At 39.0% G+C, this 26,199-nt stretch overlaps 1 protein-coding gene across 1 annotated transcript in view; it reads right to left on the bottom strand.

Moving 5' to 3' along the window:
* VTI1A (vesicle transport through interaction with t-SNAREs 1A) overlaps positions 1 to 26,199 on the bottom strand; it is a 368,842-nt gene that overhangs the window by 137,778 nt on the left and 204,865 nt on the right. The window contains 2 exon segments of the mRNA XM_013983738.2: positions 11,205 to 11,266; positions 12,436 to 12,506. Of these exon segments, the coding sequence (XP_013839192.2) occupies positions 11,205 to 11,266; positions 12,436 to 12,506 (133 nt within the window).

Genomic DNA, 26,199 nt, shown 5'->3' with positions numbered 1-26,199 from the left:
GGCACCACTGCCTTATGCCCTGAGACAGAGTGTGGTTTTAGGAAGCACTTGGGGACCTGACTCAAACACCTTTAACAGATTTGGGAATTAAAAAGCGGTAAGTTTTTTTTGTTTTTGTTTTTTTTTTTCATCATAAGCTCATTAAGACATCAGAAGATGGAAAGTAGAGTGGTTTTTTTCCTACGGAAACTATAACTGTACAAGAAAATGTGCTGTTCTTTCATAATTTCAAGTCTCTTCAATCCCTTTTTAAATTTTTTCATGTGATTTACCTGTTGCATTTTCCCCATTGATATCCATACTTCAGCTTCAAAATTCTTCATACAATTTTACAAAAGAAGCTAATAATTTTTAAATAAGATATTGAGGTTAAAAAAAGAATATGCCTCCTGCCACTTCAGCTACTATCTTGTCCAAAAAAAAAAAAAAAAAAACCCAAAACAAAAAAAACAAACAAAAAACAACAACAAAAAAACAATGGTAGAGAAAATTTAAAATAAAAGAGGGAAACAACCTCAATTAATACTAGCAAGGTGGCCAACTTTTACAGTTTAAGAAATATTTTTCATTACACTTCTGGGTATTGAATATCTTTCTCCACAATGTTTTCTACCCCCTCCCCACACGAATGTAAAGAATTCTTTCTTAAAACCCAGATGACAAAAACTCAAGATGTACACAGTTGTTTCTTATTATGGCTTCCCTGGAAAACATTTCTGGGAAAGCACAAGTCCCAGCCACTTACTTTGTTTACAACAGACAAAACTGCTTGTGTGGTATAAATAGGAGTCTGTCCTTAAATGCTGCCGAAAAATAAAATGCAGCCATGAAAAGGAGCTATTTCCTGCCCCCAAGGTGGCTTAAAAAAATTCTTAGCTACTTTAGGAACAGCACCAAAGCATAAATAATAATTACCAATTGCCACACAATAAAAGGCTAATTTTACCCCCCAAAAAAAGAAAGAAAAAAAAAAACAAGCTACATATTTCAGAGATGCCCCCAGAGTCATCAGCATTAGAAGGTTTTCTTACCCTGCAAGATTATGAAACCCCTTTTTGTCCTCCTGCATTTGTGATGTATATCTATAACTCGTTCTTGTTTGTGCAGATAAGCCTTGCCTTGTCTCCCTAACTGCACTTTCAAAAGAAGATTCACAGTTGTTTGACTTTTGATCTGGGGGAGCAGCTAGCTCGACCACCTGCACTGTGCATGAGCTGTGACTGAGCTTGCTTTGTCCCATCTTATAAGACAGTGAGTCTTTTAAAATGGATGTGTGAATACGCTAATTTACAATGTGAGCGTTCAAACAAAAAAAATATGGTGATGGCGGCAGCGGCGGCAGTGGTGCTGGTGGTGGTGGCAGTGGCGGCAGCAAATTAGGAGGGGGGAGATCTGGGAAGTGGGAAGCCTGGACACTTGCTTTATAAAGTTCAGATCTTGTTCCCTGCCTCTGGCATTTAATGAAACAGATGGCCAAAGGCCTCCCTCAGCTTACAATGGAGCAGACAGTGGTGTAATGGTGTGGGGGTCTGGAATTGTAAAATGTTGTTCGGTGATGGTATATGCTAATAAATAGCCATTTACAAGGGGGTCCAAGGGCTCCATTACTAGTTTATAAGGAAAGGCTAGGTCTCCGTGCTTCCAGTTAACAGCTCAAGGCTGCATTCAAAGAAAGCATTGATGGTAAAGGTGACATGCACCTTTCATATTCTACATTGCATTCAAGAATGGCATGCTTCCTGGGGGAAAAAAAGGAAAAAATCATAAAAGAAAGGTAATTTGAGAATTAGGTTAAATTGTGGCTCACAACCAAGGAAAATAGAAGATGCCTTTCCATTGTGATTAAATAATGGACAAAAATATTCTGTTATTGTGAAGTTGCTTATTTTATCTTTGAAAAGAACATGTTTACATTGTAGCCAAAGTGCAACAGATAAAAAAACCTGCAGGGTTTCAACTAAATTACATCCAAGAACCTAGACAGCAACTTTGAAACTATTCTTGGCCATTCTTCCAAAGACCATTGGTTGACGGGATCTATGCCCTGGAGCATGGCCCCGAGCTAAATGTGATGAGGTTCCTGACCACCAGGGGCTTACAATCCAGACCGGAGGACCCTGCAGACAACTAAATCATCAGAAACTCCTCATTTTCCTCAGGGCAGGGATCTGCCGTGAGAATTGCCGCCCCCCTTACAGGAACCATCCCATCAAGGCCCTGTCTCAGCAGCGTGAAAGGCTATGCTTGACCTCAACTAAAGGCTATTTTCATTTTATCCAATACTGTGGACCCTCTGATTGTGTTTCCTGCTTTGCTTTCAGGTAGGACATTTTCCAGCTGTCTGGATATCTGTATGGGCATTTGTTGAAGTCCATGCTTTGGGGGTAGTAAGGGGATTCCTGGCTTTGTTTTCTTTCTCTTTTCCTTGGCTATCCTTCCCTATTTATTTCAGCTGGTTGCACGATATTGTGGGGAACCATACAAAATCCCTTGGAGGATGAGGGTGGGGATAAAAAAAGGTCTAGAAGAAAATTAAGATGCGGCCGTTAATGACTGACGACAATATACACAATGGAAAGCAGAGGACATTAGTGCCTTCTGAGGAGTACAAAGTACCCTGAAGGAGAACAGCAAAGACGGAGCGTTTCTGGCTGGGAGACTGATGAAGGCTTGTTGATGAGAGTGGTGTTTCACCTGAGATCCAGAGTATAGATAAAGGTTCCCCTGGAACATTCTGAAGATAACATCTGTTGTTTTTGCCCACCCAGTATCTATTCCCCTTTCTAATAAAAGCCCTAGGTTCTTCTGAGGAGACTTAGTCTCGTCTGTGTGTCTATCCCCTGCACAGGGTTTCTGGTCTAAAATAACAGATCACAATAATAAAATAAAAATAAAAATAAAATAAAATAAAATAAAATAAAATAAAATAAAATAACAGATCATAGATCAATGGGATTTTACATAACCAGAGCCACCCAGAACCAGTAAGGCTCCATTCCAGGACTTTTGTTGGAAATAATGGGCAAGAAACACAGCTAGATGCAATAGGTGTCACTGGGAGGGCTGGCAATAGCTTTGTCTCCACAAGGAGCAATCCTGATGAAGGACGGAGCCACACACAAGAGAGCAGAGATGAGAGATGGAGAGAGCAACAGCCAGTGCTGATGATGTTGTCTGAAGCCTTAGATTCCACTGTGTTTGAAGTTGCTTCTGCCCTTGAACTATTTAGTTACATGTGACAATTATTTCCTTCTTTTGTTGATAGTCAGTTTGATCTGGGTTTCTGTCACTTGCATCCAGAAGACTCCTGACTTATAAAGATGAGAAAAGGAGCATATTCCAGGTAGAAGTATGAGAAAAAGCAAAGGTAGAGAGATAGTGACGAGGTAAGGCAGGCTTTGGGGAGGGGAAGTAGTTAATTTTAGTAGGGACACAGGGTCTATCCAGAGGCAGTAACAGCAAACTAGGCTAGAACGTTCACTGGAAGACCCTGGGGATTAGACTAAGGAGGACATTTAGGCGATGGGGAACCTTGGGAAGTTTCTAAGCAGGAAAGAAACAGTATTAGTTTTGTACTTTGGAAGATAAATTGGTCAATGATATTTAGAAGGGCATAAGAAGGGACGAAGAAGCAGAGATCAGCTAGGAGGCTCTCCTCTCCCTAAACTGTCCATTGAAGGAAGGACTTGCATTTGGAAAGGACTGGGCTTGAGATATCTCTCTGCTCTGAGAACTCTGTGGCAGTTCAAAATGCGTTGCTGAGTGGGGGGTCACAGAGCAGAGAGGGAGAGTGGAGACACTGGTACAGGGACATAAGGAAAAGATTTTATTTTTATTATCAATTTTCCATCTTATAAAAGTGACTGGGGAAATCTGGGAGTGAAGAAAAGAAAATTTTAAAACATCCATTTAAAACCCATCAACGTCAAGAAGTGATTAACACTTTTAGTCTTTGCTCTCAGCAACAATGATTTCAACATTTATTGAAACTTTTTTATGTGCCAGGCACTGCTGTGCATACTTTCTGTGTATTGACTCATTTAACCCTCATAAGAATTTACAAGGTGGGGGCTATCATCATCCCCATTTTAAGGACAGGGAACGGAGGTATAGAGAGTGAGATTTTTTTTTTTTTTAGGGCCACAATCGTGACGTATGGAAGTTCCCAGACTAGGGGGTCCAAATCAGAGCTACAGCTGCCAGCCAACACCACAGCCACAGCAATTCAGGATCCAAGCCATGTCTGCGATCTATATCACAGCTCAGGGCAACACCGGATCCCTGACCCACTAAGCAAGGCCAGGGATCAAACCCGCATCCTCATGGATACTAGTCGGATTCGTTTCTGTTGTGTCACAATGGGAACTCCTACAGAGTGAGATTCTTGCCCAAAGTTAATAGCTAGAAAGTGGTAGAGCCAGTGTGACTTCAGAGCCTACCTCTTATTCACTAACCATTGGCCTCTTCATAAATACACAGGAATTTTATTGTGAATAATTAAATAAAACTGGGATTGTCTTATCCATTGAGCATAATGCTCCAGGTGATACAAAATTATACATAAAAATAAAATTTCCTAATGATGATACCTGTCCAACACTGGAGGGAAGGAAGATTCTAGACTCACACCCACACCCTCACATGTTGTTGTTGGTTCTGGTTAACGTCACAGATTGCTCAATAATCAAGCCATTCTAAAGGACTCCTTAAAAATGTCCTCACTTGGGACTCCTGTGTCTACATAGAGCAGACCCAGTGCCTTCAGCCCACCCTAAATAACGGGATCTAGTAGGGTTTGTTTATCGTTTTCAAGAACAATCATTTGCCCATCCAGAATAGTGGTTTGACTCTCTGTGAGGCTACTAAGTCTCCATAGATGCAGGGTAACAGGCCAGCAGAGTAGGAAAAACAGGCTTCAGAAGCAGACTGCTTCTGCAGAGCTGGATGATACTTAATGACAGTTTCTTATTTCTTAATGATACCTGCCTTACAGAACTGTCATGAAGATGTAACAAGGTAATGTATAGCAAGTGTCTAGAACAAGGACTGCCAATTTTTAGTACTTCCAAGGATTTCCTTTTCCATTTGCTATAACAATTGACTATTCTAAGGAAATGGTTCACTACCACAACTTTATTTTATGGAAGAAATGGAATCATGATACAGACAGCAGATAACAGTCACAGAGTGCACAATGAAAACTTACCAGTTGATTTAAACTCTTCTCATTTCACTGCTGACTAGTGAAAAATGGGCTCTGAGAACCGTTTTGGTAGTGCATTCAAAGGAGTGAGCTAAGTGCATGGTCTAATCCTGTGCATCTCTATGTATGTGATTATGGATAGTTTACTTCACTAAGTACAGCTAACTCTCACCTGTAAAATGGGAATATGATGCTTCCTTCACAGGTTCTTAAGGATCAAATCTGAAGTGTGCAAAGTATGGGCACACACTTTAGGCAGCTGGTAGAGTTATTATTAATAGATAACTTTAGGTGCTATATTCAAATGTCTAACACAGGACCTCAATTCCATGTTTAGAGCTACAAGAATGTTATTAAAGAGAAACATATGTAAAGAAATCCAAAGCTTTTCTTTAGTTTGGTAAAAACATCACCCATGGCAGCCTTGAAGGGGTCATAGGAAGAAAACAATGAGTCAAGGTATGCTAATAAATTTACTCACACAAAAAGGAACAAGATTTAAAAAATTTTTTTTTCTCTTTGTAGCATTATTCTAAGCTCAGATCTTAACTGTTAAGTGTAAAGAATTTGCAGCAAACTCATTTTGTTCTGAAAGAATAAGCACTTGATTAAAAGCTGAAGACTATCTTAGAGGTTAAGATTTTGCTATACTAATTTCAGATCAGGGCCCATGTTCATTGCTAGTAAAAACAGGCCAGGAAAGAGAAATGGCATAAAGAGAGAAAAGCCAAAAAAAAAAAAAAAATAGAGAAAAGTGAAAATATAAATGTAAGGCAGTTTTCAGTGTACAAAAATGGAGAGTAAATTCTCAAGGACATTTTTCTCACAAGTCTTGAAAACTCTCTACTGCTGAATTTTCAGACATTATAGTAAGAACAATTAAAATATAACGAAATGTTTCCTGGGCAAAATGGAGGGGGGGTATGAATTTTTAAATGAGATTAAAAAACATGTAGTCATAGCATAGTTCCTTAAGAATAACTCTGTTTAGTAGAAAACATATTTCTGTTGCTCATAGAAATTGCATTGGTATTTCAGATACATTTACCCTTAGGAATCACTCTGACAGTAAAGTTTTCCAGATGTTTTTAACCTGTCATTCTACCAAAGCAACAAAACCATGTTTAAAATGTAAAATGTGATAACTATGATAGGTAGCAATTATTCCCCAGATGGACTCAGGAGTAGCTCTAATAAAAATACAGGTATTGAATAATAAAGGGATTCGGGGATTCCAGTTATAAAATAAATAAGTCATGTGGATGTAATGGAGAATATAGTCAATAATATTATGATAATTTTGTGTGGTGATGGATGGTAACTATATTTGTGGTGATCATTTTGTAATGTATAAAAATACTGAATCACACAAAAAAATATTGAATCACTATGTCGTACACTTGGCACTAAGTCAATTATATTGCAATTAAAAATAATAATGTATAAATAGTGGTAGCCATGTCAACTGCATTTAATCCCATCTGCTGTGTGTGTGTCTTTTTAGGGCCGCACCAGGGCATATAGAAGTTCCCAGGCTAGGGGTCGAATCAGAGCTGTAGCCGCTGGCCTATGCCACAGCCACAGCAATGTCAGATCTGACATACATCACAGCTCATGGCAACTCCAGATCCTTAACCCACTGAGCAAGATCAGCGATCAAACCTGCATCCTCATGGATACTAGTCAGGATTTGCTTCTGCTGAGCCACTATGGGACTCCTGCTTTGTTTATATTATAAATTAGTTACAAAACACATCTCAACTGCTACATACTTAAGAAACTTACTACATGTATAATGGAAGGGTAAACAGAATTCACTTTTTCAAGGATACTGTGTGTGGGTGCATGTGTGTGCACATGTGTAAACATGTGTAAATACTAGTAGTAAATATGGGTGGTGTAGAGGAGAGAGAAGATTATTTGACATTAAGACAATCATACAGAAAAAGGTATATTTAAAAATATTACATATGCCATTTTTTTCATAAGTCTTTTGCCAACATATACGTGCAGTCAACGAGCCAACATAAATTTATAACATGCCCTCCAAATTTATGTCAATGGAGATCTCAAATTATAACTGTTATATTTCAAAGGAAATCTTTAGGTACTTTTAAAAATAAACATATCATTACCATTATCCACTCTTCAGAAGCAAAAAGAAATACAATCACAATGTCCTTTGTTTTCTGACTGAAAACCTTGAAAAATTCTATTTTCATTTTCACTGACTGCCTGTACTGTTTGACCTAGTAAGACCTCCCACTCAAATGTATACACACGCAAACATGCACATACATGCAAATATATGGACAGCAACATTTAAGCCTCACAGTGCTGCTTGAAGCGCTTTAAGACAACAAATGATAATAGTCTAATTTTGTGGAAGTCAATGAAGAATCCATTTTTTTGGTCCCTGTCACCACATGAATGGTCACTTGTTTCATGACCATTTTTATTATTATCTGAATACCACTTTATTTAAAACTCTGTCTAAAGAGTCAGGAAATGAACAGTTTGTCCCCAGGTAGCTCTTCATCTTATGTCAAGACAGATGAAAAATTACTCTCCAGGAAATCAGCTGTATATGCATTCTGATGTCAAGTTTTACTAGCATAATTTCAAGTGGACCATTTTCTCCTTTGTTTTCTTTCTTTTGGTGATATAGTATAGTTACACAAAGAATATTATTTATTCAGGCCGAATCAGCGGCTATCTCATTAGATCTACCTCAGCATTTCCTGGATACTTTAGTTCCTTTCAAAACTTATGATTCTATATGTCATCTTCTATTTCTCTATTTTTTCAAACTTATTGGCTATTTAAATCGTATTTTCTCTTGGTTATTTTTTTTCTGGCACCCCTTTCAATGACCAGTAAGGATTAATTGGGGTTGCAGAAGCTTCCACGGCTTCCTTGAGAATTAGAGAATTTTATGAATTTGTGCAGCACTTTATAAGCAATAGTCTCTACTAGTCTGACTACTCTAAAGGCAAGGATCAAACTGGTTTCATTTGAGGAGCCGCAAGTCCTTGCATACAAACATGAAGCATTCACTGAGGAAGTGAATAATGAGAAAAAAAAAAAGGAAAGAAGAAAGGAAGGAAAGAAGGAAGGAAATACATCTTTTTAACCTCATTTGAAGTTAATAAAAGATTAAAAAGCATAAATGGTGGTGGCTGCCACTTACTCATTTTTATTTCTGTATCTACTTCTGGTCATTCTTATGGAAAACCAGGTAGATTTATGTACAGACTTTGGCACTGACAGAGTACTGGTTTCACCTGTCTTCACAACAGACTTATCATTACAAACAAAATGACTCAAGTGAGGGGCCATGATATGCTACTTCTGTTCATTTTACAAATTTAAAAACAACCTAAGTTAAAAAAAAAAAAGTCAGTGGCCTTTCTTTTAAATAAAAGAATTCCTTGGTTTAGTATAGTGTAGAAAATGGAACTCTTCTTCTCAGTCATAAAGAATTTATCATTGGAAAATTAAGTTTATGTTATATGCAGGTAAATACCTCTCCTGGGCAGAGGACATTCACTTCTTTTATATATTTATACAGATGAACACACTGTTCAATATTATAACTTTTCTTAAATCAGAAGCACCTGTTGACACACAATGTAACTGTGTAGGTTTGGGAAGAGAATGTGGCTTCTCTTTCTGAAAGGCAACCTCACCAGTGCTGGAAGTGAATGCCCTGCCCATGGGAGGGATGCAACAGAGGAAGCAAAATCAGAGCAGCAAGTACAAGACTTCTTGTTAGAAATATAAACTCTGGTCCCACTTCTCCAGAGACTGGTTTTCCAGGGAATAATAAAAAATAATGAAGTGAAGAAGTTGGTAAAATATTTCTGCCTTTTCCCAAGTCCAAAATAAATTGTATATCATGTGGGATAGTAATTAGAAACTAAACCAAAACCACCATCTGCATTTGGTTCCTGAAGATTCAGTTAGCTTATAGCACTGATTAAAAGTACCCGGATGGCTTGGCTAAGACCAAGATCCTAGGTGTGCTTAGTGAAAAACTCAGTCACCCATGTGTACAGGTGAACTTAAGAGTTTCCTTGGCTCAGACATAGCTAGGCGATGTCCATCTGGGGATTTTTATTTCTGTTCATACTCTAGGCAGAGTTCAAAAGGAGATGAGTCAGTGATGGACTGAGTTTGCCTGCAAAGAGAACCCCAAGTAGATTTCAGCAGGGTAATTTTCTTCTGTAGGCTTATGAAACAACCCTGTTAGTAGATTTTTCTAGAGAAAGCCCAGTCAAAGGTTATCGAAGTTGTTTGTGCTTCACCTCTCTAATGACTTGCAAATTTATTCAAACATAATATGAGGAGATGCTTTATTTGGTGAAATAACTGCCTGCAGTGTCCTGCACAAAAGGGTGAGGTACATCAAGCAGAAACGTGGACAGAAATACATTGGTTTACAAACCCATAAATCCTTATTTGAACCTGCCAACCTGAAAGCCACGTAGAGCCTGGGTAAACTATTTTTCCTAAATGCTACATCTGATTAAGCCATACCATTAAATGACAGCTGAACTTTAACATTAATATGATATTATTTAAATAACCGCATGATTTTTTTTTTACACTAAAAATGATGAATGATTTCTGGACAGCTCAACTGACATAAAGCAGGAGGTCTCTTTAATGAGATTTGACAAAACAGAGACATATGCAGAATATTCGTTACAGCTCACATCGCAGGGGCCCTCCCAGGGAAGCAGCAGAGAATTTCCCCCCTTTTTTCTTGTTTATTGTTTATAGGCACTGAAGCATTCCTTTCAATTGCCACTTCTCTATGGATTTTGAGTTTTTTCTAGGCCATTTATATATTACCCTTAGTCAGAGAATTTGGTGGTTTATGGTTTTGAATTGGGACCACGGGTGGAGGAAAAGGAGTGGACATTGACATGGGCCAGAAGTGTCCCGGGAACTCAGACTTGCTACCGATCAGCCTAACAGAAGTCACACCAGCCACATTGGCCCATAGGAGACTTAGCAACCATACCTTTGATTGGTTCTTATACAATCGATCTCTAATGCAGCAAATGTGCCTTTGGCAAATTATTAAATATGTATACATCGGAGATGCCTTTACTAATTTTTAAGCAGTATCAATGATAAAGAGGATTCTTTTCTTTAAACTTCCAACTAAGCTATTCTAGAGGTGATTCTCAATATTCATCATTCACATTTCTATCCACAGTTCCAAACTGAAGGGTATGCAAGCTAATACTCTATATTTGGCAGATTTTGAACGCAATAATTCCATGCTAATATACCTAAGTCAAAAATGACTCCAGTTTTCAGAACAATGTAAAACAGGTCTCCCTCTCCTCCAAAGAGACAGAATGTAGAATGTTTCCTCCTCATTTACATTCACATATCCCCCGGAATATCTTCCATCAATCAGAGGTTAGTTGCACATAAAACACATTAATATTTGTTGGCCCGCACAGGAGTGAATTCAAATTATTCAGATGTTCTTTAAATTTAAAAAGTCCTTTTAAAGTATACATAAAATCGAAATGTTTCCCCAAACACAAAGTCTCTTTAAAAAGAAATGAAAACAACGCAACAGAGGGCAACGCTAATACCAAGAGTGCTCTGGATCCCACAGGCCAGCATTCCCTCTGTAGCAAGAAGGCTACTGAAATAGAAAATACAACCTGTCTGCTCCTGCCATGGGGCCTTCCCCAGGCTATGAAAAAATACTTCATGTCTAACCCTAATTTTTTCCATAGCTTGAGGTAAACCCCCCAGCTCAAACCTTCTCTCTAATCTAAGTTACTCAGTCTGTGTCCCCTTCCAAACAAGAGTTAATATCAGCACTCTGTCATTTCAAAAGGGTCTCGACGCAAGGAACTAAGAGCAGAAGCTTGCATGCCTGGGAAATGCCTGGTTGCAGCAAGATGAAAAATACACTTTAAAAAAAAGGAAGAGAGAGAGAGAGGAAGATAAGTCCCTACCTGGCTCTTACCTTCGCAACATCCCTGTCAGAACCCTGGAGCTTTTCCCCAAGTTAGCATCTGTTTCCCGAAGCTAGGAGGAGAAAAGCAGCGTTAAAATGGAACGAAATGAAACTTCATGCAATTGGACTATTTTTAGTGTCTCGGCAAACAATAATTTTCTTTTTTGATAGAAAATCCAATTCAGGAGCTCCTGCTGTGGCTCAACAGGATCAGCAGCATCTTGGAAGCGCTGGGACATGGATTTGATCCCCAGCCTGGCAGTTAAGGATCCAGCATTACCGCTGCTGTGGCTTAGTTTGTGGCTGTGGCTTGGATCAGATCCCTGGCCCAGTGCTCCATATGCTGCAGGGTGCCAAAAAAAAAAAAAAAAAAAAAAAGAAAGAAAAAGAAAATCCAATTAATAAAAATGCTTAAATATCTTAAAATACATTTTTGACACACAATTTCTGAAAATTTTTTGATTCAGAAAATTACACGAAATAGATAATCCCAGGAGCTTTAAACCGGATACTTGAACTAGATATAAAAACAGGAGTTCCTGTCATGGCGCAGTGGTTAATGAATCCGACTAAGAACCATGAGGTTGCGGGTTCGGTCCCTGGCCTTGTTCAGTGGGTTAAGGATCCGGCGTTGCCGTGAGCTGTGGTGTAGGTTGCAGACGCGGCTCGGATCCCGCATTGCTATGGCTCTGGTGAAGGCCAGTGGCTACAGCTCCGATTCAACCCCTAGCCTGGGAACCTCCATATGCCGTGGGAGCAGCCCAAAAAAATAGCAAAAAGACAAAAAAAAAAAAAGAAAAAAGTCTCCACAGGCTGACAAAATTTAATATATATCTCATAATTAATTAATATTTCCAACTTATGAATGTGTACAGCCCTAGAGATATAAATGGAAGCAAAATAAATTGAGGGAAGATGACATCAATATTTTTAGCTTTCACTTGGAAAGACATCACACACTCCAAAATCTCCCTCCGAGAGCTTCTTCTTAGCTATCGCACTAAATAAAATATCCCTCTGGGGCATTTGGGATGGAGACATAGAGTCAGATTATTCTTTCTCTATCCCACTCTTTCCTTCCCTCCTCCTCCCAGACTCTGCCTCCTTTCTTCTTTCCCTAGCCATTTGCATACATGCATACATCAGTGTAACTGTTACTGTCTATGCATGTGTCCAAGGCCTTTTATTTTTCTTGTCTTATTTACCGAATTTGTGAAAAGATTGTAGCAATTCTACTTACCCTTTCGCGTGCTCTCTGTATCTTTTCTCTGTCATGACTGAGGTTTTCCAACATCTCCTGGCCAATTTGCTCTGTGAACAAGAAGATTTGAGTAGGGAAAGATGACTTCGGGAGCAAATGAAAAACACCTTCAGAAGTACCAAAATGACAATGAGTGACGTGTACTTTATCTACCAGACACATATTTCAATGCAGGCACTTGAAGAAGTATTTGATATATTATTTATTTTTTTAAATAGACTTTTTTAAATTGTATTTTTTGGCTCCGCCTGTGGCATGTGGAAGTTGCTGGGCCAGGGATCGAACCCGAGCCACAGCAGTGACAACGCTGAATCTTTTAACCTCGAGTCCACCAGGGAGCTCCCATTATCTATTTATCTTAGGTATGATTAGATGTGATTCATAATTCAACCTATAAAACATGAACAATATGGCAATGATGATTTACAGGTGATATATGAGTTGCCTGAGGCCACCTCAGCATGTGAGCTGCCAAGACAGAGAGCCCAAGTCCAATGGCGCTTCTATTATTTTATCATCATGGAATTTAGCCTGTGGTTTTTACAGGTTATGAATATTAATGGTTCTACTCTACCTTCCCCACTCCATTATTGCACTATTTTACATATATAAGTGAAACTCTTGAACAATTTTGATTTTAAGGTATTGGTCCTACAAAAGCAATCCTCATACTCGCAACTGCTGCATCTGCTTGGTAGTGGAGCTATCTTGACACTTCTGCTCTCGTGGAGCGAGGGCTCACTGAGTTCTCGGCTGCTCTGGATATCTGAGTCAGGGTGAGGTGTACTCCTTAACAAGTACCTGAGAGCCCAAGCTGGAGGCAGAATTTCCAAACACTTATGCTGGTACAGACAGGTTAGAACATCCATTAAAAAGGCACACCACTGAGTTCTGGGAAGGCTCTCCTCTGTGGTTACCAGCCCCTTTGGCTGGCACTGCCAGGTTCTCTTCTGCTATAGACCCTTTTACAAGACTGTAGGTATGTCCTGACCTGACAAATACCTAGCAGCTTTCAACAGATTTTTTTTCAGACTCATTCTCCATCACCTAGGAGGTGCCTTATTCTGTAATAGAGGTATGCCTCTTTTGTAATCTTGGCAATTTGTCTGACTACTTTATTCTACATTTCTTCCCCCCACCCTGTCTTGTATTTTGTCTTGTATCAATAACCTATAATAAACAATCCTCTCTGGCTTATAAACTGATGGAAACATTCAATGAGCTTCTATTACAATAAGAGCAAGTGACTGAAAAGTCATTAAGAAGTCACCATGGCAGTTATCTGGTTCATGTGTGCATACGGACAACCTTTTTAGAGGGTCATCTTAAAAACTTCAGAACAGTTGTGAGACCAGATGGACAGCTTAGGTTGTAAACTCACACTGCTTAAGCCTAAATCCCAGCGCTGACACTTACTAGCTTTGAGGCTTTGTGTAAATTACTTAACTTTGTTGTGCCCCATTTTCTTCATCTCTAAAATGGGCATTAAAAATAGTTCTATATCATGGGGCTGTTGTAAAGGTTAAATGAGATAATTCAGTTTTAATAGCATCGTGGCTGGCCTATCACAATAACAAACACTTATGGAATGATCATGGTCAACATTAAAAAAAAAAAAGGACTATTATGACCTTGACACCCTTGTATCCTAGGTCTTCCATAATCCACTTGAATTGCAATTTTATTCACTGGAAAAAAATCTGTCCTATTTTTCTTACAAAATTTTTTCCCCCCAAAATTGTTATATATAGGCAACTATGATAACCTAACCAAAAAGTGTTTTGAAGACTGTAGATACTGGGAGTTTCCTTCATGGAGCAGTAGAAACGAATCTAACTAGAATCCATGAGCATGCGGGTTCGATCCCTGGCCTGGATCAGTGGGTTAGGGATCCAGCGTTGCTGTGAGCTGTGGTGTAGACTGGCAGCTGTAGCTCTGATTTGACTCCTAGCCTGGGAACTCCCATAGGCCTCCAGTGCGGCCCTAAAAAGCAAAAACTGTAGGTACCATACGAATACATGTAATTGTATAGGACATGAAAATCGATACACTCAATGGGTAATCGCTGAGGCCCTACTCTGTGTTGGGGACATGGCCAGTAAACAAGATCAAGCCCTTATGCTCATGAACTTCCGTGTTCATAGTGATGATTCGGCAGTGAAAGGACAAACGTAACATTAGAGTTTGTACTTCATGGCCCATCAAAAAAAAAAAAAAGAAAAAAGAAAAAAAAAAGGATTGTACATTCTTTTCATGATAGACAATCCAAATAATAAGAAATTGCTAAAATACAATAACATTAATTATAATTCTGACACCTATGCAAACTGAAAATTCTTCCCAGGATAGTATGTTCCTAGGATAGTACCTCCTCTCAGACGGATGTTAGCTTTTTAATGCTAACACCATACAATTTATCTTTAAGGTAAAATTGGATTAGAGATGTGGTTCCTGATGGAGGCATTATAACAGCGGAAGAGAACACCAACAATGGAGAAGCAGGAAACAACCAGGGTGGTATTTTTACTTTTTCTGCGTAACAACGACACTATTCAGTTGTGCCATCCTATTAGGTATTACAATTACAATGAATTCCTTTAGTCAACATAATAATTTAAGTTCATTTGTAACTTAAAAATTGCTAATATCTATGAAAATCATGAATACTATAATTAGTTCAGGAAAATACTATTACATGATATTTTCTCCTATCAAGACTGATGGTGTGTATGTATATAAAATATATATGTATATAATCTTCTTAATTTTTTTCTTTTCAAGGCTGCCCCTGTGGCATATGGAAGTTCTCGACGCCAGGGGTCAAACTGGAGCTGCAGCTGCCACAGCCACAGTGACACCTGATCTGAGCTGCATCTGCAACCTATGCTGCAGTTTGGGGCAATGACAGATCCTTAACCCACTGAGTGAGGCCAGGGATCAAACCCGCATCCCCATGGACGCTATGTTGGGTTCTTAACCTGCTGAGCCACCATGGGAACTTCCTGTATATATAAATCTCAAGCAAACATGACTAGGTTGTTACCATTGTGACTTGTCACCAGCATAACGTTTCCAGTAAGTAGTCATGGAAGCAATAAAGCAGTGAGAGAATAAAATAGGGTGAAAAATGGAGTACATGAAATGTGTCTGGTCTATTCTTGCGCTCAGAGCATCACGTGCAGCACTGGAGAAGACCCTATTGGAATGCAGGTAGCAGATCCACATGGCTATCAGGGTCACAAGGGGACAAGCTCTTCTGAAGCGATATGTAGTCTCCTACAGAAGGAATCAACGGAAAAAGAGGTAAAGAGCTCAGGCCCTTTTGGGAGTTGAAAGTCACTCCCTCTCAATCTCCTTGCCTCCTGGGAAACAGTCAGCATCCAAAGTACTAACCCCATCTGGCAAAGGAAGAGGTATTGGCAAGAGTACATATGTGTTCTGGTCTTAACAGGCTAATACAGAATCCTTTTTTAATTTCTTACTCTGCTACCTTCCATTTTAATGTCCCCCCTAAAAAAAATTCTAGGCCAAACATATTAGAAATACTTACACTTATGGAATGAAAAAAAAAAAATCCATGCGAGGAAAAAGTTATGTGTGGTTTTTTCATTATGTTTTCCTACCCCAATCAACACAAACCCAGACAGAAAAACTAAGCGGGGATTATTTTTAAAATAGACTATTCTTGGACAAAAGAGACATTTAGGGATTATTTCATTAAAAAAATAATGACAGTGTCAGATTTACTTTTCTTGAAAAATTCAAGATATAAACACTCACCCAAAACACCAACCAATAAAGAAAGAATACAAGCTCATAGGCATAAACCAAAGCAGACATGATATACTGAGCCTAGAGCTTTTGGTTTTTTAAACTCTTCTTGTACCTTTAGAATGGGAATATCCATACTGCCTCTATCAAAATAATTTGAGAAATCATAAATTTTATAAATACTGTACTTGTTGACCATGAGGATGTTCCTGACATTAAGAAACAATGGGAAGCATGAAAGAAAATGAAAACTGATGCTCTCTGCTAGAATCCTACATGTCAGTATGAGCGTGATAAATGAATTCCTGGAAAGAAAAGTGTCTTCCTGGACTACTTCTCTCCTTCCCACAGGGGTCCTGGGAATCATCATGGGAGCAGGGCATTCAGACTTACAAAGTGAGCTTTTGTTTTCACAGCTACCCAGAATGAATCATCACATCCTTGATCTATGGCCCCCTTTACTGGGTCACAAACTGCAAAATGGGTTTTGGCCAACATTTCCTTTCCATTTCAATATATTTTGCAGGGGACAGGGGAAAATACAATAGGTATTCAACACTTTCCTGCCCCATAAAGGAAAGGAGAAGAACCAGGGAACTACAAATCTAGCAAGACACTTCCTGAAGCACTGGCTTGGCATCACAAAAGATAAGACTTATTTTAAGGAGACTGTCCCACGGAACCGTTTCTCTCCATACATAAAATAATAATGCTGCCTGAAGCATCATAAAACTGATGTGAACAAACTTAATTTAAAAAAATTATTGCACTTGTATTTTGGAGATGAGCAGATGGAATTCAGCAGAGAATGTTCCATTTGATAAATTCAAAATACGTTTCAAAGATTTTAACCATTATGCTATAAAGCATATACGGTTATAAAGCTGAAAATAATGATCATTCCTTTGCACACATATATTCAACTTACCTTTTACAAACTTTATTAAGGATATGAATTACAACAAAAAATCTAAAAAGGGATGATAGCCAGTTAGGTCTTCTTTAAAGAACTAAGAGATGGTAAGATGATTTTCTGGCACTCAAAAACTTCATGGCTCGGCGGAAATGAATCTGACTAGTATCCATGAGGACACAGGTTCGATCCCTGGCCTTGCTCAGTGGGTTAAGGATCTGGTGTTGCTGTGAGCTGTGGTGTAGGTTACAGACACTGCTCAGATCCTCCATGTTGCTGTGGCTGTAGCGTAGGCTGGCGGCTACAACTCCAATTCGATCCCTAGCCTGGGAACCTCCACATGCCTCAGGTGCGGCCCTTAAAAAGCAAAACAAAAAACAATAAATCAAAACCCCCCCTTCATTAGCAACTTTAGCAAGAGGTAAAAGGCATTCACTATTACCCAACTATTGTTTGCACATGGGGACTTCTGTGAAGTGTGACATAAATAGAAATATTTAAAAGAGCTTTTTTTGAAGCATGTGTTTTCATATGTACACCGCAGAACACCAATCAAACAGATGCAAAATACAAAGTGATATTTCTTAACAACTTGGAGTATTGAATTTTGGACATGACTTGAGAAATTCTGGCTACTAAGTCTAATAAAGGTAAAAACATGTTATTTTGGGAGAGCAAAATAGCTCCCACACAGCTTTCCCAGGAGGGAGTTGCTCATGGAGGGCTGGGTCAGCCATTTTTTTGGCATTTAGCACACCTTCTGGGATAACTAACTCTGGCGTCATGCCCTGAGTGGGTAGTTTATCCTCCGTATTGATGTTACACAGGCATGAAGAGTCTTTTCTGAATTCCTGATCCCTGGATATGTGGGGAAATGGAAAAGACAGTTCTTTTTACTATCTTTCATTATTTGACAATTAAAGACAGGTAAAGAACTTCTGCTTCCAATTCAGATGTAGAAAGATACAAATGACCACTCTCATAGAAACAAGAAAAACCCAGACAAAGTAATAATGACCATTCTTTTCTGGGGGATGTCTAGTCTATGCAAAGAAGGTCTGATGGATTCTAGAGAAAAATAAGCATCTCATTTGTGAGCAAAGAGCTGTGGCAACATTCCTACCTATGGTGAGTGCTGGTATGACTTCAGACCTTACTTTGAGAGATTTTTCAGGGATAAGGAGAAATCAGTCAAATGTCATATGAAAATGTAGGCTTATAGGATACAATGGAATCTAGACACAAAAGCAAATTGCTTGTTTTGATAATTCTTCTCCAATCTCCAAATCTGCCATGGAAGAGGCAGTACAGAATGGGCTGGTTAGTAAAGAGAAACCTCATATTCCCACATATTCCTGTGCTGCTTGCGTTCTGAGACACTACAAGAGTTAACTCCAAATGTGAACCAGCAATATAGAAAACCAGAGACTGACCCACTCCCAGATCAAATACTGATAAGATCTTTTAAGAAGGCAGAATAGACATAGGTTGGGGTGTACTTAAACTCAGATGAATCCAATCTAATTAGAGATTGAGCTTAGAACCAGCTCAACTTAATTTGGGGAAGAATTTGATCTGCGCATTAATCAAAAACAAGATAGAACAAAATGCTTCCAGAAGAAAATAAATGTAAAAGGTCTATATTTCGATTCTACTGTTTTTGTTTTTGTTGTTTGTTTTTATTTTTTTTTTTTTTTTTTTTTTGTCTTTTTTGTTGTTGTTGTTGTTGTTGTTGTTATTGTTGCTATTTCTTGGGCGCTCCGGCATATGATTCCAGCTAGGGTTGAATCGAGCTGCAGCCACCGCCAACGCCAGACCACAGCAACGCGGATCCGACCGTGTCTGCACCTACACCACAGCTCACGGCAACGCCGGATCGTAACCCACTGAGCAAGGCAGGATCGAACCGCAACCTCATGTTCCTATCGGATTCGTAACCACGCGCCACGACGGGAACTCCTGTTTTTATTTCTTACACTGTGTCTAGAATACTGTTATAAGGCACTCAAAAAAGCTGGGGAAAAAGAGAATAATGAAGTAAAAACATAGTCTATGAATATAGACTAGCAGATGACTGAGTGCTTAGAATTAGCAAGTAAATAATAACTATTATAACTGTGTTAAAGAATTTAAAGGAAAAGGTAAACTTTATGTGTAAAGAGATGGGCTTTGCAGGAATGAAACAGAAACTCTAAAAAGGAAGTGAATGAAATTCTAGAATGAAAAACAAAGCAACTGAAATCAATTCACTGAAGAGACAAAATGGAATATCCTTCACTATACAAGAAAGGATCACTGAATTTGAAGACAGGTTAATAGACATTATTCAATCTGAAGGAGGTAAAGAAGTTTTTTTTTTTTGAGGAAAAACCCCATAACATCAATAATCTGCGAAATAACAACTAGTGATCTTACATACATGCAACTGGATTCCCAGAAAAGAGTCCCAGAGACAAATAATAAAATAGAACAAATATTGGAAGAAGTAACAGCTAAAGCTTTTCAAATTTTATTTTAAAAAAGTCATTCCACAGATTAAAGAAGTCCAACAAGCTCTGAGCAAGATAAATACAAAGAAAACCACACCTAGTCACATCAGTCAGATTTCTGAAATCTGAACGTAAATTTAAAAAATCTTAATGTAGCCAGGGGTGGGAGTGGGGAGATACATTACATGATAGAAAGCAATAATAAATAAGGACTGATTTTTTTTTTTTTTTTTTTTTTTTTTTTTTTTTTAGGGCTGCACCTGTGGCATATAGAAGTTCCCAGACTAGGGATCAAACTGGAGCTGCAACTGCTGGCCTAGACCACAGCCACAGCAATGCAGGATCTGAGCAGCATCTGCAACCTATACCACAGTTCATGGCAACACTGGATTCTTAATGAGTAAAGGCCAGGGATCAAACCCACATCCTCATGGATACTAGTTGGGTTGGTAACCTGCTGAGCCACAATGGGAACTCCAGGACTGAATTTTCATCAGAAACAATGCGAGAGGACAATGGAACGACATCCCAAAGTGCTGGGGGGGGGGATGAGGAGGGGAGGTTATCCTAGTATTCCATATCTAGTAAAAAATCCCTTAAAAATAAAGCATAGTGTCGAATAATTGGAAAATGAGAGAATTATCTGGAAAAATTGGGTTATAAGAAATTCTTCAAACTGAAGGGAAATGACACGGTGAAATCTGCATCTACAGAATTTAGATCCAAATAAAGAAAAATAATAACATATGTTGTAAAAATAAAAAAACAATAGCACAAAAGATGGAGAGAAAGTGAACAGAAGTATACTGGTGACAGGTTTTAAATCATATGTGAAGTAGCATAATATTTATTTAAGGGAAACTATGATAAGATGGGGGTGAAAACTGCAATCCTTGAGCTTCTTTGTCCAATATGGTATTTACTGGCCACATAGGGCTATTTAAATTAACTAAAATTAAATAAAATTTAAAATTCAATTTGTTGGTAGCACCAGTCACATTTCAAACGTCCAGTTACCCCATTACCTAATGTTACTGTATCAGAGAATACAGAAATAGCATCTCTAGAAGGATCTCCAAATTCCACTTGTCTTTAAGACCAACTTAAAAGAAATACATACATACTTATTTGTGGTTTGATTTAGGTAAAACACATCCCTTCTCCGGGCTTCAGTTTCCTTAAATGTAAAATGACAGTCTTGGAATAGATAATCTTTAGTGCCCCTTTTGGCTCAGAAATGTTAGGACTTGGAGTTCCCTGGTGGTCTAGCGGTTAAGGATCCAGCATTGTTGCTACTGTGGCTTGGGTGGCTCCTGGTGACATGAGTTCGATCCCTGGCCCGGGAACTTCTTCATGTCGTGGACACAGCCATTAGGACTCAGTGACTGTATAAAAACTTAATGCCTTCAGAATGGATAGACAATAAGGTCCTACTGTATAGCACAGGGAACTATATCCAATCTCCTGGGATAGACCATGACTGAAAATAATATTTAAAAAAAGAATGTACATGTAAGTACGACTGAGTCACTTTGCTGTACAGCAGAAATTGGCACAACATTGTAAATCAACTATACTTTATAATTATTTAAAAAAAACTTAAATGCCTCTTTTTCTCTAGAAGCATTTAAGCAAACTAGAGCACAAGGGCCAAATCAGACTCACAGATGTATTCACCCTCCCCCACGCCTCCAGACAATCGTGAAAAAAAATAACAAATAACTCAAATGCCTGTAAGCAGGTCATATACTCTCAGAATGCCCAGGTCTACAACTGGACTGGTTCATGTAGCAAGCAGTCTGCTTGGTCTCTGAGGACGTTTGCATTTACTATGTAATATAAAATATTTACAAGCACTTGGATGATCACATTACCATTGATATAATTATACATTCATATAAATTGAAGGTAAACTTATGCATTCTTTGTAGAAATATAGCAAAAGATTTGTACAGAGCCCCAGGTTTATTATTTTTTTTAAAGCAATTATGATTTAATACCACCTCTTCAGCAGGTGAGTATGTATTCTATTTTGCTTTAGGATGATCAAATCTATCATTAAGCAATTAAAAAATCATCAGCAGTACTTTCATCAAAGTCATAGTAGCAGAACCTCCCCTTAGTTACCTGGTTTGCTGCAGATAATTAACAAACACTATTCCCAGAGCCCTCAGACATCAGTCAATGAAGCTGTGCTACCAATAATGATGCTCTGGAATGAGCAGGTACTATGTAAATTGAGGTTGTTAAACAAAAGGAACCATGTTAATTACAGCTCCATTCAGAAATGAGAATGAATCTATTCTATTCTATGAAACAAGACCAGAGCAGCAGGAAGGACATCCTTTTTTCACAATTCAACAAAGAATGTTAAAACCAGAGACGAAGCAGCAGAAAACCTGAATGGGCAAAACTGTCAAAAAGCATTCCAAAGGCTCACTTGTGGAATTTACCAAACATGTATTTACTTAATAGACAAGAGAGCTGGGTTCAGCATCATCCAGTCTCTGTGTTGAATGAATGACTCATTCTAAAAAAAAACAAAAAGGGCTGTAAACTATTGACAAGTGACTAGAAAGTAATTAGAAAGCCTTTTTGAAATCATTATGGGCACAGTTAATCACTATCTGTACTCTGTGAACTATATACATTTCTATCACCAAGTGTTTGACATTCTAAGTGCTTATTCAGAAGTCACTATTGCATGGACTGCAGAACACATGTGGCTGGCAAATATGTTTTGCTTTTGTGAAACACTATTTTTAAGCATTCCTTTTCTTTCTTTCTTTCTTTGTCTTTTTAGGGCCATACTCATGGCATATGGAAGTTCCCAGGCTAGGGGTCAAATCAGAGCTGTAGCCACCAGCCTACACCACAGCCACAGCAATTGCCAGATCAGATCCATTTCCGCGACCTAAACTACAGTTCACAGCAATGCTGGATCCTTAACCCACTGAGTGAGGCCAGGGATGGAACCTGTGTCCTCGTGGATACTGGCGGGTTCTTTACTACTGAGCCATGACGGGAACTTCTATTTTAAACAACTCTGAACTGGTTTGCAACACAGAACATTTTTAAGCAGCATATTTCATATAAAAAGCCAGACCTCTAGCCTCTTTTGAAATTTGGAATATAGGGCAATACTGAATTCCCATTTCTACATGGCCAGCGCAGGCTGGAGCTGAGTTACAGCTGCCCTCTTTAGAAGAGCCAGGTCTTACGGAGGTTGTCACCTCCCTTCCTGACTTGTTTTAAGTTCTTGCATGCTGCTGTAGGCCTGCTTGTGACTCCTTACTTACATGTTATTTCTTCCCCATTAGATTGTAATTCACTTTAAAGAGGAGGCATTTCTTGTTCCTCTCAGTCTATGCAGCATTTTAAGAGGCAACGGCTTACATATGCAGGTGCCCAGGAAATTTCTGTTCAGGGGAACCACTGAGCTTGAAAATATGGTCATCTTCTACACATTCATAATAACAGGAGTCTATATTTCTAGAAGAAATATGAGCCTTAAGAGTAATCGCACAGATGAGCCAAAGAGGGTGTAGGGGTTTGGGGGTAGAGATCAGCCAGGTCACATCGTTAATTACTGACAGAGCTGCAACCTAAGTTTCCCAACCCCCGAAGTGATCTTTGCAGTAAAAAGCAATTAATTAATTCAAACTGTCCTCCAGGAGTTCCTGCTGTGGCTCAGAGGTAACGGACCCTACTAGTATCCATGAGGAAGCATGTTCGATTCTGGACCCGCTCAGTGGGTTAAGGATCCGGTGTTAGGTGTAGGTCGCAGATGTGGCTTGATCCTGCGTTTCTATGGCTGTGGTATAGGCTGGCAACTGCAGCTCCAATTCAACTCCAGCCTGGGAACTTTCATAGGCTGCAAGGGCATCCTTAAAAAGACAAAAAAAAAAAAAAAAAAGAAAAAAAAGAAAAAAAAAAAGCTTCCTCCAAAACTCATTTCAATGCAGGCGACAAAGTACTCTAACACTTTAAAATACATTTAAAATGTCAGTGGCCAAAAAAGGCCTTTGCAATTATTTGGGCAAGAGTGGGACAGGAGATGGTCTCCCCACGTCCTGGACATTGTTCCCATACAGGAATTACAGACCTCTACGGAGAACTATGCTGTGAGTTCATGGTCCTGACCAGAACGACTTTCTGTTCCTCATAAATTATGCCACAGGAAAAAAGAGTCCTAGAGGTATTCTGTTCATATTCAAACCTTCAGACTATTTTTGCTCTCGTACAAAATAAGGGGCCAGTTCTCATGTAGAATGGTAAAATGCCCATCTCATTGACCCCTTCCTCCACTCTCCACAATGGCAAGTGCATCTGTCATGCCTAACAAATACATCAGGGGAGGTGGGAAATTTAATATGTTTGAATTGATCACTGTTGCTGTGAAAAGGAGGCAATCAGGAGCTGACATTCCATCTTATCCCAACACACACTCCCTTTCAACACACACACACATACACCTATGTGATAAGACACATTCACTTGACTTGAGACCCGTGTTCAGAACTTAATAATAGGAGAACACGTCACTCAGCGTTGTGGAATGGCAATAGGGACATAGAAAATCATAAAAATGCAACCAGCCTATACAAGTACAAGATAATGCTGGAGTACTAGAATACTAGAATTTTTGGCCTGATATATTTTTTTTCCTAGTTTTCATTCTATTCTTAGTTGGATTTGAAGCTAGAAGGAAAGCGTGGACAGAAGGATAGAATCACTTCTCTCCTTTTGATTTAGCTATGTGGCAACAGACGCATGTCCATTTATAAATACATGAATAGTAGACCCACACTGCTTGTGATCTTCAAGTTCAAATACTAAAAACTACTGAAATTACACTGGTTGAAAAATGAACTGGCTTCAAAAGAACTCAGCTCACTGTTTTCAAGGTTCATTCATGTTGTGGTAGGTATTGTTCCTTTTTGTGGAATTTTAAAAATATTTTTTAAAATTGAATGTTCCATTGTATGGATATACCACATTTTGTTTATCCATCATCCACTGATGGATATTTCTGTTGTTGCTACCCCTTGGTTGTTGTGAACAGTGTTTCTATGAACATCCATGTATAAGTACTTTTTTTTTCTTGTCTTTTTAGGGTTGCACCTGTGGCATATGGAGGTTCCCAGGCTAAGGGTCAAATCAGAGCTGTAGCTGCTGGCCTACCCCTCAGCCACAGCAACACAGGAGCCGAACTGAGTTTGCAACCTACACCACAGCTCATGGCAATGCCAGGTGTTTAACCCACTGAGTGAGGCCAGGGATTGAACCTGCGTCTTCTGGATGCTAGTCAGATTCCTTTACATTGAGCCATGACGGAAACTCCTAAGTATTTACTTAAATATCTCTTTTCAGTTCCTTGGTGTATGTGCCCAGGAGTGGACTGTATGGTAATTTTGTGTTTAACCTTTTGAGGAACTACAAAACTTGTTTTCCACAGTGGCTATCCATTTTACATTCCCACCAGCAATGCAGGAAGGTTCCAGTTTCTCCTTGGCTACATTTATTACTTTCCATTTTTAAAATGACAGCCATGCCAGTAGGTATGCAGTAGTATCTCACTGTGGTTTTGATTTGCAGTTCCCTAATGGCTAATGATGTTGAGCATCTCTTCACATTCCTGTTGGTCATTTGTATATCTTCTTTAGAGAAATGTCTATTCAAGCCCTTCGCCCATTTTTAAATTCATCTCTTTGTTTTGAGTTGTAAGAGTCCTTTTTAATATATTCTGGGTACTAAACCCTTATTAGATATGTAATGTGTAAATCTGTTATTTCATTTTATGGCTTATCTTTTCACTCTCTTGATAGTGTCTTTTTTTTTTTTTTTTTTTTTTTTTTGTCTTTTTGCTATTTCTTGGGCTGCTCCCGCGGCATATGGAGGTTCCCAGGCTAGGGGTTGAATCGGAGCTGTAGCTGCCAGCCTACGCCAGAGCCACAGCAACACTAGATCTGAGCCGCATCTGTGACCTACACCACAGCTTACGGCAACACCGGATCGTAACCCGCTGAGCAAGGGCAGGGATCGAACCCACAACCTCATGGTTCCTAGTCGGATTCGTTAACCACTGCGCCGTGACGGGAACTCCTTGATAGTGTCTTTTGATGTACAAAAGTTTTTAACTTTAATGAAGCCCTATATATCTGTTTTTTCTTTTGTTGCTTTTAGTGTTTAAAAATCCACTGCCATTAACGAATCCGACTAGGAACCATGAGGTTGTGGGTTCGGTCCCTGCCCTTGCTCAGTGGGTTAACGATCCGGCGTTGCCGTGAGCTGTGGTGTAGGTTGCAGACGCGGCTCGGAACCCGCGTTGCTGTGGCTCTGGAGTAGGCCGATGGCTACAGCTCCGATTCAACCCCTAGCCTGGGAACCTCCATATGCCGCAGGAGCGGCCCAAGAAATAGCAACAACAACAACAACAACAACAACAACAACAACAACAACAACAACAACAAAAAAGACAAAAAAAAAAAACAAAAAAAAACAAAAAAAAAAATCCACTGCCAGAGTTCCCATTGTGGCTCAGCAGATTAAAGACCCAATGTCTCTGTG

Source organism: Sus scrofa, chromosome 14 (assembly GCF_000003025.6).
Source record: "Sus scrofa isolate TJ Tabasco breed Duroc chromosome 14, Sscrofa11.1, whole genome shotgun sequence".
In the NCBI taxonomy this organism is placed as follows: Eukaryota; Metazoa; Chordata; class Mammalia; order Artiodactyla; family Suidae; genus Sus; species Sus scrofa.
The sequence above is the reverse complement of the archived record's forward strand: the minus strand, read 5'-3'. Positions and strand labels throughout refer to the sequence as shown.